An 18548-nucleotide genomic window follows, 5' to 3' on the forward strand; every position below is an offset into this window, starting at 1 on the left:
AGATCCACCAGAAGTCATGTCTCCATTCAGAGGGACCACCGTTGTGAACTAGGACAATGAGGACACTTGTGGAATCAGGAAGCAAAGGGGAATCTTTACTTTGAGGACACAGTGGTACACCCTACACTGTGTCCTTAGTAGTGATTTCCCTTTGCTTCCTGATTTAGTTACGAAACGAGAAGTTAAGGGGAAATCTCAAAAAAAGTGAGGGCGATCCCACCAGAAGTAGTGTCCCCATTAAGAGATCCCCCACTGTTTCCCCAAAGGAGAGTTTTATCTTCACGGCCTGACCTAGTTACAAAACAGGGAGTTGGGGAAATCTCCAAATGTTGAGGTAGATCCCACCAGAAGTCAGGTCCTCATTGAGAAATTCTCCCCCCACCCACCCCATTGTGGCCTCATAGGAAAGATTTCCCCTACCACTTCTGACTTTAATACACAACAGGAGGTCAGAGCGAAATCTCCAAAAAGTGAAGGAGGCTCCACCTGAAGCCATGTCCCCATTGAGAGATTCCTAACTACCACACTCACTCCTTTTCCAATGATTGCAGTAAAATGTGGGATTTCCCATAACTTTTTATCCCAATTACAATAGTCATCAAAAAGGGAGGACTAATAAAAACCTTACAGGGGCCATAACCCTTCCACATTTCATCCAAAACTAGGATAATCATAGATCTAGCTAGAGTTATACCTTAAAGCTGTAAGTAAGAGCCAGGGGCGGACTGACAACTCATGGGGCCCCCGGGCAATAGGGGATCATGGGGCCCCTGTGTCCTTGCCCAAACTCAAAAAAGCCTATGAAAAAGGTACTAGGGGCATCTCATGGGGCCCACTACTGTCCCTGGGCCCTCGGGCAGTGCCGGAGTTTCCAAATGGTCAGTCCGCCCCAGGTAAGAGCTATACATTAACCGTTATAGAGGGGAAGCCTCTTACATAGTCATCCATGGCATCTTTCACAGCAGATACGGTTAGCACCAACACCAGAGGGACCACCGTAGTGAACCAGGACAAGGAGGACACTTGTGGAATGAGCTGAAAAGAAAGGAACATAGGTTAGTGTAGAGATCTGAGACACCACGATGACTCTGGCAATACCCAGTCAGCTGGTAGATGGTGACTACAGGCCATTGGAACATAACAGGGAACTATGTGGTGAGGTTTGTGCATTTTATTGTCTTTATTTAACGTGAGGCTCAAAAAAAAAAAAAAAAAATTTTTTAATATTTTTATTTCCAGTCGATAAATTTGAAATATTGCATGTTCATATTTTGTAGTCTCCATTTATGCCAGCAGATGCAGCTTTAGTCTCCTTTTTATATTTTTTTCCTACCTTTTATGTTAATAGAGCTCAGTAGCACAAGAAAGAACACAGAACAATGACTTGTGCCTTATAGAAGCGGTCTCCAAACTGAGGCCCTTTGCATACCCTCATCCATCCCTTGGGGCACTATTCCTCTTACTTATATGAGGCACCATTCCTCCCACTGACATCAACAGAAGGGTACTATTCCTCCCACTGACACCAACAATGGGTTAATATTTCCTCCACTGACATCAACAGAGGGGTACTATTCCTCCCACTGACACCAACAATGGGTTAATATTTCCTCCACTGACATCAACAGTGGGGTACTATTCCTCCCACTGACATAAAAAATGGGACAATAATTCCTCCACTGACATCAACAGTGGGATACTATCCCTCCCACTGACATCAACAGTGGGGTACTATTCCTCCCACTGACACCAATGATGAGGCACTATTCTTCCCACTGATATCAACGTTGGGGCACTATTCCTCCCACTGACACCAACATTGGGGGAATAGTTCCTCTACTGACATCAACAGTGGGGTACGATTCCTCCCACTGACATAAAAAATGGGACAATAATTTCTCCACTGACATTAACAGTGGGGTACTATTCCTCCCGCTGACACCAACAATGGGGTAATAATTCCTCCTCTGACATCAACAGTGGGGTACTATTCCTCCCACTGACACCAACAATGGGGCAATAATTCCTCCTCTGACATCAACAGTGGGATACTATTCCTTCCACTGACACCAACGATGGGGCACTATTCCTCCCACTGACACCAATGACGGGGCACTATTCCTCCCACTGACACCAATGATGGGGCACTATTCCTCCCACTGACACCAACGATGGGGCACTATTCCTCCCACTGACACCATTGATGGGACACTATTCCTCCCACAGACACCAATGATGGGGCACTATTCCTCCCACTGACAGCAATGATGGGCACTATTCCTCACACTGACACCAACGATGGGGCACTATTCCTCCCACTGACACCAATGATGCGGCACTATTCCTCCCACTGACACCAATGATGGGGCACTATTCCTCCCACTGACACCAATGATGGGGCACTATTCCTCCCACTGATACCAATGATGGGACACTATTCCTCCCACTGACACCAATAATGGGGCACTATTCCTCCCACTGACACCAATAATGGGGCACTATTTCTCCCATTGACACTAACCATGGAGCACTATTCCTCCCACTGACACCAATTGTGGGGCACTATTATATCCTCCAATACCAAAGTTGGGACACTGTTTACTCCCACTGTCGCCAGGACTGGCTCTTTGATTAGAAAGTTTGGAGACCTCTGCCCTATAGCAAGGGTTTCCAAAACTTTCTAAACAAAGGCCAAGGTGACTGTCTTTCAGGTCTTAAGGGGCTAGTCTGTGGTCAGTTGGAGTAGAAAACACCCCGGCATTTGTGGGAGTAAGCAATGGCCCATCATTGGTTTTAGTGGGATAAATGGTGTCCCATTATTGGGATTCAGTGGAGGCAGGGTGCCCCATCATTGGTGTCAGTCAATAGAATAGTATCCCATTGTTGGGAATCAGTGGAGGAATGGTGCCCCATCATTGGTGTCAGTCAATAGAATAGTATCCCATTGTTGGGAATCAGTGGAGGAATGGTGCCCCATCATTGGTGTCAGTCGATAGAATAGTGTACAATTGTTGAGATTCATTGGAGGAATGGTGCCCCATCATTGGTGTCAGTCGATAGAATAGTGTACAATTGTTGAGATTCATTGGAGGAATGGTGCCCCATCATTGGTGTCAGTCAACAGAATAGTGTCCATTGTTGAGATTCATTGGAGGAATGGTGCCCCATCATTGGTGTCAGTCAACAGAATAGTGTCCATTGTTGAGATTCATTGGAGGAATGGTGCCCCATCATTGGTGTCAGTCAACAGAATAGTGTCCATTGTTGAGATTCATTGGAGGAATGGTGCCCCATCATTGGTGTCAATCGATAGAATAGTGTCCATTGTTGAGATTCATTGGAGGAATGGTGCCCCATCATTGGTGTCAATCGATAGAATAGTGTCCCATTGTTGTGATTCATTGGAGGAATGGTGCCCCATCATTGGTATCAGTCAATAGAATAGTGTCCCATTGTTGTCAGTCAATAGAATAGTGTCCCATTGTTGAGATTCATTGGAGGAATGGTGCCCCATCATTGGTGTCAGTCGATAGAATAGTGTCCAATTGTTGAGATTCATTGGAGGAATGGTGCCCCGTCATTGGTATCAGTCAATAGAATAGTGTCCCATTGTTGAGATTCATTGGAGGAATGGTGCCCCATCATTGGTGTCAGTCAACAGAATAGTGTCCATTGTTGAGATTCATTGGAGGAATGGTGCCCCATCATTGGTGTCAGTCAACAGAATAGTGTCCATTGTTGAGATTCATTGGAGGAATGGTGCCCCATCATTGGTGTCAGTCGATAGAATAGTGTCCAATTGTTGAGATTCATTGGAGGAATGGTGCCCCATCATTGGTGTCAGTCAATAGAATAGTGTCCCATTGTTGAGATTCATTGGAGGAATGGTGCCCCATCATTGGTGTCAGTCAACAGAATAGTGTCCATTGTTGAGATTCATTGGAGGAATGGTGCCCCATCATTGGTGTCAATCAATAGAATAGTGTCCCATTGTTGAGATTCATTGGAGGAATGGTGCCCCATCATTGGTGTCAGTCGATAGAATAGTGTCCAATTGTTGAGATTCATTGGAGGAATGGTGCCCCATCATTGGTGTCAGTCGATAGAATAGTGTCCAATTGTTGAGATTCATTGGAGGAATGGTGCCCCATCATTGGTGTCAGTCAATAGAATAGTGTCCCATTGTTGAGATTCATTGGAGGAATGGTGCCCCATCATTGGTGTCAGTCAACAGAATAGTGTCCATTGTTGAGATTCATTGGAGGAATGGTGCCCCATCATTGGTGTCAGTCGATAGAATAGTGTCCAATTGTTGAGATTCATTGGAGGAATGGTGCCCCATCATTGGTGTCAGTCAATAGAATAGTGTCCCATTGTTGAGATTCATTGGAGGAATGGTGCCCCATCATTGGTGTCAGTCAACAGAATAGTGTCCATTGTTGAGATTCATTGGAGGAATGGTGCCCCATCATTGGTGTCAATCAATAGAATAGTGTCCCATTGTTGAGATTCATTGGAGGAATGGTGCCCCATCATTGGTGTCAGTCGATAGAATAGTGTCCAATTGTTGAGATTCATTGGAGGAATGGTGCCCCATCATTGGTGTCAGTCAATAGAATAGTGTCCCATTGTTGAGATTCATTGGAGGAATGGTGCCCCATCATTGGTGTCAGTCAACAGAATAGTGTCCATTGTTGAGATTCATTGGAGGAATGGTGCCCCATCATTGGTGTCAGTCAACAGAATAGTGTCCATTGTTGAGATTCATTGGAGGAATGGTGCCCCATCATTGGTGTCAATCAATAGAATAGTGTCCCATTGTTGAGATTCATTGGAGGAATGGTGCCCCATCATTGGTGTCAGTCGATAGAATAGTGTCCAATTGTTGAGATTCATTGGAGGAATGGTGCCCCATCATTGGTGTCAGTCGATAGAATAGTGTCCAATTGTTGAGATTCATTGGAGGAATGGTGCCCCATCATTGGTGTCAGTCAATAGAATAGTGTCCCATTGTTGAGATTCATTGGAGGAATGGTGCCCCATCATTGGTGTCAGTCAACAGAATAGTGTCCATTGTTGAGATTCATTGGAGGAATGGTGCCCCATCATTGGTGTCAGTGGACAGAATAGTGTCCCATTGTTGAGATTCATTGGAGGAATGGTGCCCCATCATTGGTGTCAGTCAATAGAATAGTGTCCCATTGTTGAGATTCATTGGAGGAATGGTGCCCCATCATTGGTGTCAGTGGACAGAATGGTGCCCCAAGAGCTGGATAAAGGCGAGCCTTCGGGAAACAGTTTGGAGACTTATAGGATGGCTGCATCAGAGGTTTCAATAAAAAGATTGCTTGGTGGCACTCATAGGCTGGCCATACATTATACAATTTTCGTATTCGATTCCTTTTAGATTTCCCTTCAGCTATGTAGTGCACGGGCCGGCCTGACTGCATACAAATTACACGTGTTTACGTTTGACCTCATATTATATGGTTTTAGTAAATCTTTTGTACATGGAAATTGTATAATGTATGGCCAGCCTTACTTTACAGCTCTGGATGAAATCCTTTCAGGGGATACAATTTGCATGGAGTTTATAAATCAATTTGTATTCAGTTTGTACAGTATGTCCCTCTACATGTAGTTTGTATACCAATTTTTACTGAGTTTGTACAATGTGCAACTCTATATGGAGTTTGTATATCAATTTGTATTGAGATTGTACAGTATGTCCCTCTACATGGAGTTTGCACATCAATTTGTATTGACTTTGTACAGTATGTCCCTCTACATGGAGTTTGTACATCAGTTTGTATTGAGATTGTACAGTATGTCCCTCTACATGGAGTTTGCACATCAATTTGTATTGACTTTGTACAGTATGTCCCTCTACATGGAGTTTGTACATCAGTTTGTATTGAGATTGTACAGTATGTCCCTCTACGTGGAGTTTGCACATAAATTTGTAATGACTTTGTACAGTATGTCCCTCTACATGGAGTTTGTACATCAATTTGTATTGAGATTGTACAGTATGTCCCTCTACATGGAGTATGCATATCAATTTGTATTGAGATTGTACAGTATGTCCCTCTACATTGAGTTTATATATCAATTTGTATTGAATTTGTACAGTATGTCACTCTACATGGAGTTTGTACATCAATTTGTATTGAGTTTGCAGTGTGGTCCTCTACATGGAGTTTGTACATCAATTTGTATTAAGTTTGTACAGTATGTCATTTTACATGGAGTTTGTATACCAATTTGTAATGAGTTTGTATAATATGTCCCTCTACATGGAGTTTTGTATATCAATTTGTATTGAGTTTGTACAGTGTGTATCTGTACATGGAGTTTGTATATCATTTTGTATTAAATTTGTACAGTATGTCACTCTACATAGAGTTTGTGGATCAGTTTGTATTGAGTTTATACAGTATGTCACTACATGGAGTTTGTACATCAATTTGTATTGCGTTTGCACAGTGTATCCCTCTACATGGAGTTTGTATATCTATATAGTCAATACATTGCCTCCCATGTCATCCCTAGCCTGTGTATGAGTGCAGTAGGGGTGTTATTTCATTGGGGGGGCTGATGAGAAATGTTCCCTGTACCGCTCTATGGAATATGTCGGCACTATATCACTGATAATACAGAGACTGCATGTGAGAGCAGTGAGGGCCGGCTGATCCCACTGACTGACACACACAGTGACACCATCTGCTGATCCCCACATACGGGGGACATAGTAACAGCAGGCCTGTATAACACACTGACAACATTATTTACATTCAGGATCTTTTATTTTCCATCTATAAAGATTGCCGAGACTAAAGTTCACCTTTACAATTGTTGGAAACAATTTGTCATTCCGTCAATCCAGTCCTGAGATTTACACAGCTCCGCCATACAGTACAGCCCTGCCTGGCAGGGAAGGAGACCTGATTTTTCTCATTATCCGCATGTAAGTATTGCAGGCCATAGACGGGTCAAAAATCGGACCTTTTTTTTCATAAAAAAACAAAAAATCGGTCGTTCGATTGGCCACCTTTACCACCAACGGTAAAAAAATCGCCCGATTTTCGTCCCGTCTGCGGCCGGCATTTAACCCCATAATTACTTCTGTCCTTGCAGAGAGCTCCGCTATTATATTTGACATGAAAAAGTCTTGCGGTTGCAACAATGTATCCATTTGTATCCATTTCGGATACAGATGGTTTTATTCGGATACAAATGGATACATTGTTGCAACTGCAAGACTTCATATAAAATATAATAGCGGACTGGAATTCTTCTTCTTTCTTCTTCTTTTCTTCTTCTTTTTCTTCTTCTGCAGGTCACGGCTCATGCGCAGATTTTTTATCGGGAAAACGATCGTCCAATTTGCCCATCATTGTCGGTAAAATCGACCGATCATCAAAATCGGCCGCAAATTTTCCAACTTGACCGATAAAAAAAATGTGCCAAAACCCCGAAAAACAGCCGACCAATTAACCCACCAATGGTGCAAAAATCAGCCAATTTTTTTTCGGCAGAAAAATCGCCCAATTTTCGACCCATCTATGGCCTGCATAACACTTGCAAGTCTTGTCCCTCCCCCGCCAGTGAAAGGGGAAGCAGCAAACCAATGGGCTCATCCATGTCACTCTGCTCTCTCCTACTATCTGCATGCTGCTTGTTAGTGCATGAGTATTGCAGCACAGCTGACCGGCTCTTTGTGCTGCTTCTCCCTCTCCCAGTCTGAACTCTGCTGTACAGGGACTGCAAGCGACAGCTTTCAGTGTAATGACATCATTATGTATTATTCATTTGCCTGGAGTTCAGCCTCAAATCTATATTATAAGTCTTGCTGGAGTGCGTAGAGAGTAAGAGAAGAGCTGAAATACTTTTTTTTTTTCCTGGAGAAAGGTCTGCTCCCTGGCTCCTGCCTGTACTGCTGGGTGGGTGAACAAAAACCAGGTCATGTGATCTGTGCTGGAGCGTAGGAACACAGTTTACACTGGTTGGTCCTCCAAGTCACGTGATCTGATGCCTTGGCTTCACAATGATATGAGAAGACCCAACTATATCTATCAATAATCAAATACCAGGTGGAATGTAGAGTAATAACCAATCAGATTTAGCCACATCAGCGGATGGTTTGTTCTGATTGGCTGCAGTAGGTCAGAGAACTTGGCAATTGGACGGGTAGTGGGGTCTCACCTGCAGGACGAGGAGGAAGACGAAGTAAGCGTTGGCCACCCGCTGGAACTGCTCGAAGAGGTTGAGGGGGAGGAATGTGAAAATGTTGTATTTGGAGGTCTTGATTGCATTGGTCTGAAAAACACAAATACTAATTGTTACTCAGACATTCACCTTCAATCCATAAATGTTTTCACACGACTTTCATCCAAGATTCAGACGTTTTTGTAATTGGATTCAATTGGCCCTGACTACCAATGTAAGTGGCACTTCAATGGCCACAATATATGGAGGCACTTTGCTGACCACCTATCTAAGGAGGCACTTGAAAGACCACCAATGTACGGGAACACCTCACTGGCCATCAATGTAAGGGAGGACTTCACTGACAACGACTCTAAGAGGGAACTTCACTGATTACCAATGTAAGGGAGTACCTCACTAACCAATCATGTAAGGGAGCACCTCACTGGCCATCAACGTAAGGGAGCACCTCACTGCCATCAATCTAAGGGAGAACTTTACTGGCCATCAATGTAAGTGGCACTTTGCTGACCACCAATCTAAGGAGGCACTTGAAAGACCACCAATGTACTGGATCACCTCTCTGGCTACCAATGTAAGGGAGCACCTCTCTGCTTACCAATGTAAGGGAGCACCTCACTGGTCATCAATGTAAGGGAGGACTTCACTTGACCTCTAACGTAGGGGAGGACTTCACTGACAACTCTAAGAGTTGTCACTCTAAGAGGGAACTTCACTGATTACCAATGTAAGGGAGTACCTCACTAACCAATCATGTAAGGGAGCACCTCACTGGCCATCAGTGTAAGGGAGCACCTCACAGACCAACCATGTAAGGGAGCACCTCACTGGCCATCAATGTAAGGGAGCACCTCACTGGCCATCAATGTAAGGGAGGACTTTACTGGCCACCAGTCAAAGAGGCAACTTCACTGATCACCAAGGTAATGGGTCACATTGACCAGCCATGTAAGGGAGGACTTCACTGGCCAACAATGTAAGGGAGCACCTCACTTTCCATAAATGTAAGGGAGCACCTCATTGGCTATCAATGTAAAAGGGAGGACTTCACTGGCCATCATTGTAAGAGAGCACCTCACTGTCCATCAATGTAAGGGAGCACCTCACTGGCCATCAATGTAAGAGGGCACTTCCCTGACCACTAACGTAAGAAAGGATTTCACTGACCACCAATCTAAGAGGGAACTTCACTGATCATCAATGTAATGGGACACTACACTGACCACCAATGTAGGGGTCACTTTACTGACCACCATTGTAAGGAAGTACTTTACTGACCACCAATGTGGGGAGGAACTTCACTGTACACCAATGTAAGTTGGGACTTCACTGTCCACAATTCTCATAGGTTACCTTCCTAACCACCACTGTAAAGGGGCACCTCACTGACCACCGATCTAAGGAGGCACTTCATTGTCCAGCATTGTAAAAGGCCACCTTACTGACCACCAATGTAACAGGGAACCTCACTGACCACCGATCTAAGGGGGCACCTCACTGGCCACCAATGTAAGGAGGAATTTCTCCACTGACCAATAATGTAAGGGGGCATTTTTCATTTCATTGTTACTACTGAAATAATTGTGTCCTATAGAATGGTTGTAAAACATGCCAGGTACACCACATGCATTATTCCTTTATGAATTCTTATATACCAACATACTGTCCATGCTAATATACCATGAACTGTAGACAGTAATTATTAGCGGAGGTTTCCTGAGACCTGAAACCCAGTTCAAGGATTCATCAATATAAAACAGTTGAGCATGCTGCTCTAGAATGCTAGTCTCTAAGGTCAATGGGATGGAGTTGATAGACCAAAAGAGGGTACAAATCTCCAGCATTGTCTGTCAATTCCCTTGATTTAGGTAAATATAAAGGAATACTAAAGGCCTTTGTCCCGCCACTGGTGGTGTCAGCACCACCAATTAGTCCCAGAACCAGGGAAATCAAGACCCTTGGAACAGAAGGAAACCATTTTTCGAGGGGTGCTCAAGAAAAATTTCTGGCCAACTAAAGTGACATTAAATATAATCCTTATGCACCAAAATGAATCCATGCACGTCCACTACCTAATGGTCCTGTAACGTGTTTTTCATGAAATTATTTCTTACTGTGTTTTTCTGCCCCCCCATAACATCCTATGTGAGTTCTGGAACCCCTCCTTTTCCCCCTCACTTCCATTTGTTTGAAACAAGCGGTGCATGTTAGTTGCGTTCATGCACACTGCTCTGCGCACACTACAAACCCCATAGTCCACAGTCCATCTCGAGAGGAACCAAGAGAGGGTGGCCACGTTCCTACAGCGGGACCATGGTGAATGAACGTAGCCACCTTCTAACAGGAAGACAGATCAATAAAATAATAGAAGGGACTTTTTTGAGTTAGGAATACATATTGGAATTTTTTTTATTCTTTAGTGTCCCTTTAAGGTAATAGCAGGTTCCTCTTGTTATCTGCTTGGCTCACTTTGGACGCAAGGAAAGATCTTTGAAAAAAATGAAGCGCACTGCTTTAACCAGCAGGTGAAACTTTTTATGGCCATTAACCGTCCAACAAGATGTGGGTGGAAATGCCCTTTGAACAGAATGCCATAAACGCCTCCAGCTATTGATAAGCTGTCATCCAATCAAAGGTGGGCTGGCCAGGCTCTCTATGTTCACCAATATCCCATCATCAGTGTCCCTCTGAATAGTAATGTGATTTAGTAACACATCATGCAATTGCAGGTGAACTTTAGCTGCATGAGATAAAGCCGGATGAGGCGTGCAGACCCAGAAATGGTGACAAACTGCCAGGACCGCGCCTGGATTTAGTCTCAGGCTATCAGTGCCGGGACAAGATCATTATTATTCATAAGTCATTGTCTGTTCTAAACCCAAAAATATTGAGGGGCCCATCTACACCATGTGCGATTTCTTGGTATGTGGAAAACTTTCTACGTGGCCCATTCACACCAAAACACAGTTGCAATGTGCAATGCAGCAAAATACAGCATGTTGCTGTGGCTCATTTATTTGCAAAGCGGGTGTGACCTATTCATATGCAAATCACATGTTGCTGTGGCTCATTTATTTGCATATCGGGCATGGCCTATTCATATGCAAATCACATGTTGCTGTGGCTCATTTATTTGCATTTTGGGCGTGACCTATTCATATGCAAATCACATGTTGCTGTGGCTCATCTATTTGCATATCAGTCATGGCCTATTCATATGCAAATCACATGTTTCTGTGGCTCATCTATTTGCATGTCGATCGTGACCTATTCATATGCAAATCACATGTTTCTGTGGCTCAACTATTTGTATGTCAGTCACGACCTATTCATTTGCAAATCACATGTTTCTGTGGCTCATATATTTGCATATCGGTCTTGACCTATTCATATGCAAATCACATGTTTCTGTGGCTCAACTATTTGCATATCAGTCATGACCTATTCATATGCAAATCACATGATTATGTGGCTCAACGATTTGCATATCCGTCATGACCTATTCATATGCAAATCACACGGGCCATTCATATGTCACACCCTCTAATGTGGTACTAGAATAGTGGAGATACAGTTATAGTGAATGATTCATGGTAACTGTGTGTCTGTAATTAGTTACTGCAGGTCAGGCTGACATTACTTACAGGTTGAAAGTCTATTACCTCCACCTGGCTCTGGAGGACCATGGAACCTTCCAGAAGCCAATGGGCAGAAGGGGTGGAGCCTTAATCTGCATGTTTATGGGAGTCTGGCCAGTCCCAGGTTTGGAGGCCCTGGTAGAGTGGTGAGACCAGCCCATACATATGGAAGAGCCATGCTGGCAGGGGAGTTGGGTGGAAGATGGAGTGCTGAAGAGAGTGTCAGCATCCTGGGAGGGGTCCACTAGGTGTAGGGGCTGCAGGGCTCAGACTGGCTCAGGAGGGTTCGTTCAGTAACATGACATGAACAGGATCCTTGCCTAGGAGCAATGGGAGCAAGGAGGACAGAGTGAGTACATAAACACACCCAGGGGCTCACAAGGGGAGAGACTGCCACATGTGGCAAAGAACAGCACTGGGCCCAATCCTTTATCTTTGTCCTGGGAGATCTTCAGAGCAGCCAGGAGGGTTGGTAGTGTCTGCAGGCTGTGGAGCTGGGAGCAGTTCTACAGGAGAGAGGAGACATCTCTGCATGTAGTTGCAACAAGCTAAGTTAACTGTCAGAGGGACTGCAAGTTCCTCGCCCGTAAGGGGCTGTTGCTACTGATCCGCAAAGACTGACGGCTTTCAGGCAAAAGGACAGTCCAGGATCTGTTCCTGTACATAGGAAGGAAGTTGTCCCCGTGCTTTGATTCAGCCAAGTTGGGAATCCCATAATCCCCATTACCCCATCCAAGTTATCTCCACTAATAAAATAACAAAAACCAAGCTTGTGGGGTGTTCACTGACTATGGGTGCAAGTGTGGAAAATGCGTGTTGCCTGGCTGGGTGGAGCTTAGAGGGACCTAGAGACACAACGGCCCTCACGAGGGTAGCACTACACACACTGTATGCAAATCATGCAGCGTGATGCCAAAAAGGCATCGATCCCCTACATGGAAATACTGCGCTGAGGGCAGTTGCCCTTTCCCCCCTCCCCATATGGCCCACTGTATATGTATGCGCCCCTCCCCAATTGAAACACTGCACCCAGTTGTCCCCCATGGAGCACATTACATATGAATCCACCCAACCCTCCCTTCACCCAGCCCTCCAAGCTGGACCGGGCATTAGTGTAGGTAGGTTGCCTGCCCTCCATGCTGGACCGGGCACTAGTGTAGGTAGGTTGCCTGCCCTCCATGCTGGACCGGGCATTAGTGTAGGTAGGTTGCCTGCCCTCCATGCTGGACCGGGCACTAGTGTAGGTAGGTTGCCTGCCCTCCATGCTGGACCGGGCATTAGTGTAGGTAGGTTGCCTGCCCTCCATGCTGGACCGGGCACTAGTGTAGGTAGGTTGCCTGCCCTCCATGCTGGACCGGGCATTAGTGTAGGTAGGTTGCCTACAGTAAGGGTTTTGTGATATTAGCTAGATACTTTAGCATGCTCAGGCTCAGGGCACCTCAGTTCCCGGGCTTTTTTGTCTTGGGCCGGTGATACATAAATAGGGGGAAGGTCCGGTTCCGGGGCCCATCAGGAGAGCTTGGGGTAGAAGAAAGATACCAGTATGTGGAACTCGGGAGCCCCAGGACCAGCATGTTATCCATACAAGATACGATCCCGTGGGCACTGCCAATCATGGGAACTGACCAGTTATGGACTTACACCTGTGAAGGTATGCCTGGGCAGCCAACTCTGTAAGTCAGTTTAGGGTCCGGACTTTGTCAGGCTTGTTGTCTCTCCTGCCATGAGAAGCTGCAGTAAAGTTGTCAAACTCTTTCAAGCCTGAACTTACTCTAAAGGGGTGCATGATGGTCTCTGCCATATGAAAGAACAGGGTCAGTAAAGCACGCATGGGGTATGCAGCAAGGCTACTACAGAAAGGGATACAGTGGAGGAGGAATGCAGTGGCCATGAGTACCCAAGATCCGGTGAAGAGTGTACAGCAGCCTGTCATGGCACCAGGCATGGCGGAGGGTCCTCCAGTAGTGAGGGAGTCGGCAATCTCGCCAACTCAAATGTTTTAGGACTGAACCGACATTCAGGAAGAATACACAGAGCACACCGAGATTCCAGGAAAAATACACAGAACATACCGAGATTCAGGAAGAATACACAGAGCACACCGAGATTCCAATAAGAATACACAGAGCACACCGAGATTCAGGAAGAATACACAGAGCACACCGAGATTCCAGGAGGAATAAACAGAGCACACCGAGATTTGGAAGAATATACAGAGCACACCGAGATTTGGAAGAATACACAGAGCACACCGAGATTCAGGAAGAATACACAGAGCACACCGAGATTCAGGAAGAATATACAGAGCACACTGAGATTTGGAAGAATACACAGAGCACACCGAGATTCAGGAAAAATACACAGAGCACACTGAGATTCCAGGAAGAATGCACAGAGCACACCGAGATTCCAGGAAGAATGCACAGAGCACACCGAGATTCCAGGAAGAATGCACAGAGCACACTGAGATTCCAGGAAGAATGCACAGAGCACACTGAGATTCCAGGAAAAATACACAGAGCACACAGAGATTCCAGGAAGAATACACAGAGCACACAGAGATTCCAGGAAGAATGTACAGAGCACACTGAGATTCCAGGAAGAATGCACAGAGCACACCGAGATTCCAGGAAGAATACACAGAGCACACCGAGATTCCAGGAAGAATACACAGAGCACACCGAGATTCCAGGAAGAATACACAGAGCACACCGAGATTCCAGGAAGAATGTACAGAGCACACTGAGATTCCAGGAAGAATGCACAGAGCACACTGAGATTCCAGGAAGAATGCACAGAGCACACTGAGATTCCAGGAAGAATGCACAGAGCACACTGAGATTCAAGGAGGAATAAACAGAGCACACTGAGATTCAGGAAGAATATACAGAGCACACTGAGATTCCAGGAAGAATACACAGAGCACACCGAGATTCCAGGAAGAATGTACAGAGCACACTGAGATTCCAGGAAGAATGCACAGAGCACACCGAGATTCCAGGAAGAATACACAGAGCACACCGAGATTCCAGGAAGAATACACAGAGCACACCGAGATTCCAGGAAGAATACACAGAGCACACCGAGATTCCAGGAAGAATGTACAGAGCACACTGAGATTCCAGGAAGAATGCACAGAGCACACTGAGATTCCAGGAAGAATGCACAGAGCACACTGAGATTCCAGGAAGAATACACAGAGCACACTGAGATTCCAGGAAGAATGCACAGAGCACACTGAGATTCAAGGAGGAATAAACAGAGCACACTGAGATTCAGGAAGAATATACAGAGCACACTGAGATTCCAGGAAGAATACACAGAGCACACCGAGATTCCAGGAAGAATACACAGAGCACACCGAGATTCCAGGAAGAATACACAGAGCACACCGAGATTCCAGGAAGAATGTACAGAGCACACCGAGATTCCAGGAAGAATGCACAGAGCACACTGAGATTCCAGGAAGAATGCACAGAGCACACTGAGATTCCAGGAAGAATGCACAGAGCACACTGAGATTCAAGGAGGAATAAACAGAGCACACTGAGATTTTGAAGAATACACAGAGCACACTGAGATTCAGGAAGAATATACAGAGCACACTGAGATTTTGAAGAATACACAGAGCACACCGAGATTCAGGAAAAATACACAGAGCACACAGATATTCCAGGGAGAATACACAGAGCACATTGAGATTCAAAGAGGAATACACAGAGCATACTGAGATTCAGGAAGAATACACAGAGCACACCGAGATTTGGAAGAATACACAGAGCACACCGAGATTCCAGGAAGAATACACAGAGCACACTGAGATTCCAGGCAGAATACACAGAGCAAACTGAGATTCCAGGAAGAATGCACAGAGCACACTGAGATTCAGGAAGAATACAAAGAGCACACCGAGATTCAGGAAAAATACACAGAGCACACCAAGATTCCAGGAAAAATACACGGACACACCGAGATTCAGGAAGAATACACAGAGCACACCGAGATTCAGGAAGAATACACAGAGCACATCGAGATTCAGGAAGAATACACAGAGCACACCGAGATTCAGGAAGAATACACAGAGCACACTGAGATTCAGGAAGAATACACAGAGCACACTGAGATTCAGGAAGAAAACGCAGAGCACACCAAGATTCAGGAAGAAAACACAGAGCACACCAAGATTCAGGAAGAAAACGCAGAGCACACCAAGATTCAGGAAGAAAACACAGAGCACACCAAGATTCAGGAAGAATACACAGGATGAATGGATTTAGACAATATCTGCTGGAGGCCAGCTTTCAATGGTATAAAAAGAAAGCAAAAAAATCTTGTTTTCATCCAATCACAGGCCTCTTGGTCCAATCATTGTTTATTCCCATTTTCCTTGTAATGCTTGAAAAATCTGGGCAACATTTCAAATTGGGGAGGGGGGGTCCTGCGTCTTCCCCAGCGGTTTGTAATCAGCACTTATCTCCCCCACCTCAGAATGTTCCGCTGGCTCAGGAATAACGCGCTCCCGGCTCTGATCCAAGACAAGCAAAGACAAAATTACTTCCCAAATAAAAAAAATAAATCATCGCATGTACCGCTGGGGGACCTACCCGGACCCTACCTTGTGTCAGCCCTGCTGCCCCCTGATGGCAGAAATAAATCATCGCATGTACCGCTGGGGGACCTACCCGGACCCTACCCTGTGTCAGCACCGCTGCCCCCTGATGGCAGAAATAAATCATCGCATGTACCGCTGGGGGACCTACCCGGACCCTACCCTGTGTCAGCACCGCTGCCCCCTGATGGCAGAAATAAATGACTGCATGTACCGCAGGGGGACCTACCGGGACCCTACCCTGTGTCAGCACCACTGCCCCCTGATGGCAGAAATAAATCATCACATGTACCGCTGGGGAACCTACCCGGACCCTACCCTGTGTCAGCACCGCTGCCCCCTGATGGCAGAAATAAATCATTACGTGTACCGCTGGGGGACCTACCCGGACCCTACCCTGTGTCAGTACACTGCCCCCTGATGGCAGAAATAAATGACTGCGTGTACCGCTGGCGGACCTACCCGGACCCTACCCTGTGTCAGAACCGCTGCCCCCTGATGGCAGAAATAAATCATTACGTGTACCGCTGGGGGACCTACCCGGACCCTACCCTGTGTCAGTACACTGCCCCCTGATGGCAGAAATAAATGACTGCGTGTACTGCTGGGGGACCTACCCGGACCCTACCCTGTGTCAGCACCACTGCCCCCTGATGGCAGAAATAAATGACTGCGTGTACCGCTGGCGGACCTACCCGGACCCTACCCTATGTCAGCACCACTGCCCCCTGATGGCAGAAATATCAGTGATGACAGTATTATTATTACAGACAACAGCTGAGAAGAGGAGCGGGCTGTACAGAATGATAATACTCCCCGTAATAGAGACTCAGGTATAGAATATAGAGAGAAAATCAATAGGATGTCTGCATCCAATTCATAGAGCTCCTGGGTCTGTACACCTATTCTGCCCATTATGAAGGGCTTCCACCATCCCTGTGCTGAGTTCCCGGGTCTGTACACCCGCTCTGCCCATTATGAGGGATTCCCACGATCCCTGTGCTGAGTTCCCGGGTCTGTACACCCGCTCTGCCCATTATGAGGGGTTCCCAGCATCCCTGTGCTGAGTTCCCAGGTCTGTACACCCGCTGTGCCCATTATGAGGGGTTTCCACTATCTCTGTGCTGAGTTCCCGGGTCTGTACACCTGCTGTGCCCATTTTGAGGGGTTCCCACCATCCCTGTGCTGTTTCCTTGTCTGTACACTCGCTGTGCCCCTTATGAGGGGTTACCACCATCCCTGTGCCAAGTTCCCGGGTCTGTACACCCACTGTGCCTGTTATCAGGGGTTCCCACCATCCCTGTGCTGAGTTCCTGGGTCTGTACACCTGCTATGCCTATTATGAGGGGTTCCCACCATCCCTGTGCTGAGTTCCTGGGTCTGTATTCCTGTTGTGCCCATTATGAGGGGTTCCCACCATTCCTGTGCTGAGTTCCCGGGTCTGTACACCCGCTGTGCCCATTAGGAGGGGTTACTACCATCCCTGTGCTGAGTTCACGAGTCTGTACCCTGCTGTGCCCATTATGAGGGGTTCCCACCATCCCTGTTCTGAGTTCCCGGGTCTGTACACCTGCTGTGCCCATTATGAGGGGTTCCCACCATCCCTGTTCTGAGTTCCCGGGTCTGTACACCTGCTGTGCCCATTATGAGGGGTTCCCACCATCCCTGTACTGAGTTCCCAGGTCTGTACACCCACTGTGCCCATTATGAGGGGCTCCCACCATCCCTGTGCCGAGTTCCTGGTTCTGTACACCTGCACTGCCCATTATCCCTGATGGATATTTAAATGTATTTTAAACTATGGACAATGTACCAGGAGAAGTAACACAAAGGTGGAGGGGCACGACCTAAAACTTCCAGGTGGACTGTAACAGAGTCAGGAGTTGCAGCCAGGAGATCTCAGTGTTGGAGTATAGAAGACCTATAAGAGGGCGGAGCCATGACTCCCTGCAATCACTGGATGTCCTCAGTCTTCTGAGTCTAAGGTGGGCAGCCTGAGGACATCTGGAGACTGAGGACATCTAGTGGTGGAAAGGAATTACCGCAGGGTCCACCGCCAAAGAGTAGTCGAG

General features: G+C 46.2%; 1 protein-coding gene across 3 annotated transcripts in view; it reads right to left on the bottom strand.

The window, feature by feature from the left end:
* LOC149445876 (phospholipid-transporting ATPase ID-like) overlaps positions 1-18548 on the bottom strand; it is a 188395-nt gene that overhangs the window by 56783 nt on the left and 113064 nt on the right. For 2 of the 3 annotated variants that reach the window (XM_089653337.1, XM_089653336.1), the window contains exons 4-5: positions 8206-8319; positions 937-1035 (exon numbers count right to left, since the gene is read on the bottom strand). In XM_089653337.1, coding sequence (XP_089509463.1) covers positions 937-1035; positions 8206-8319 — 213 coding nt within the window. Of the gene's footprint in view, positions 1-936; positions 1036-8205; positions 8320-18548 lie in introns of those variants that run through there. The other variant, XM_089653338.1, reaches the window with a different exon arrangement.

This window comes from Staurois parvus, unplaced genomic scaffold (genome assembly GCF_062004578.1).
Source record: "Staurois parvus isolate SC_StPar_1 unplaced genomic scaffold, SC_StPar_1.0 ptg000706l, whole genome shotgun sequence".
NCBI classification, from domain to species: Eukaryota; Metazoa; Chordata; class Amphibia; order Anura; family Ranidae; genus Staurois; species Staurois parvus.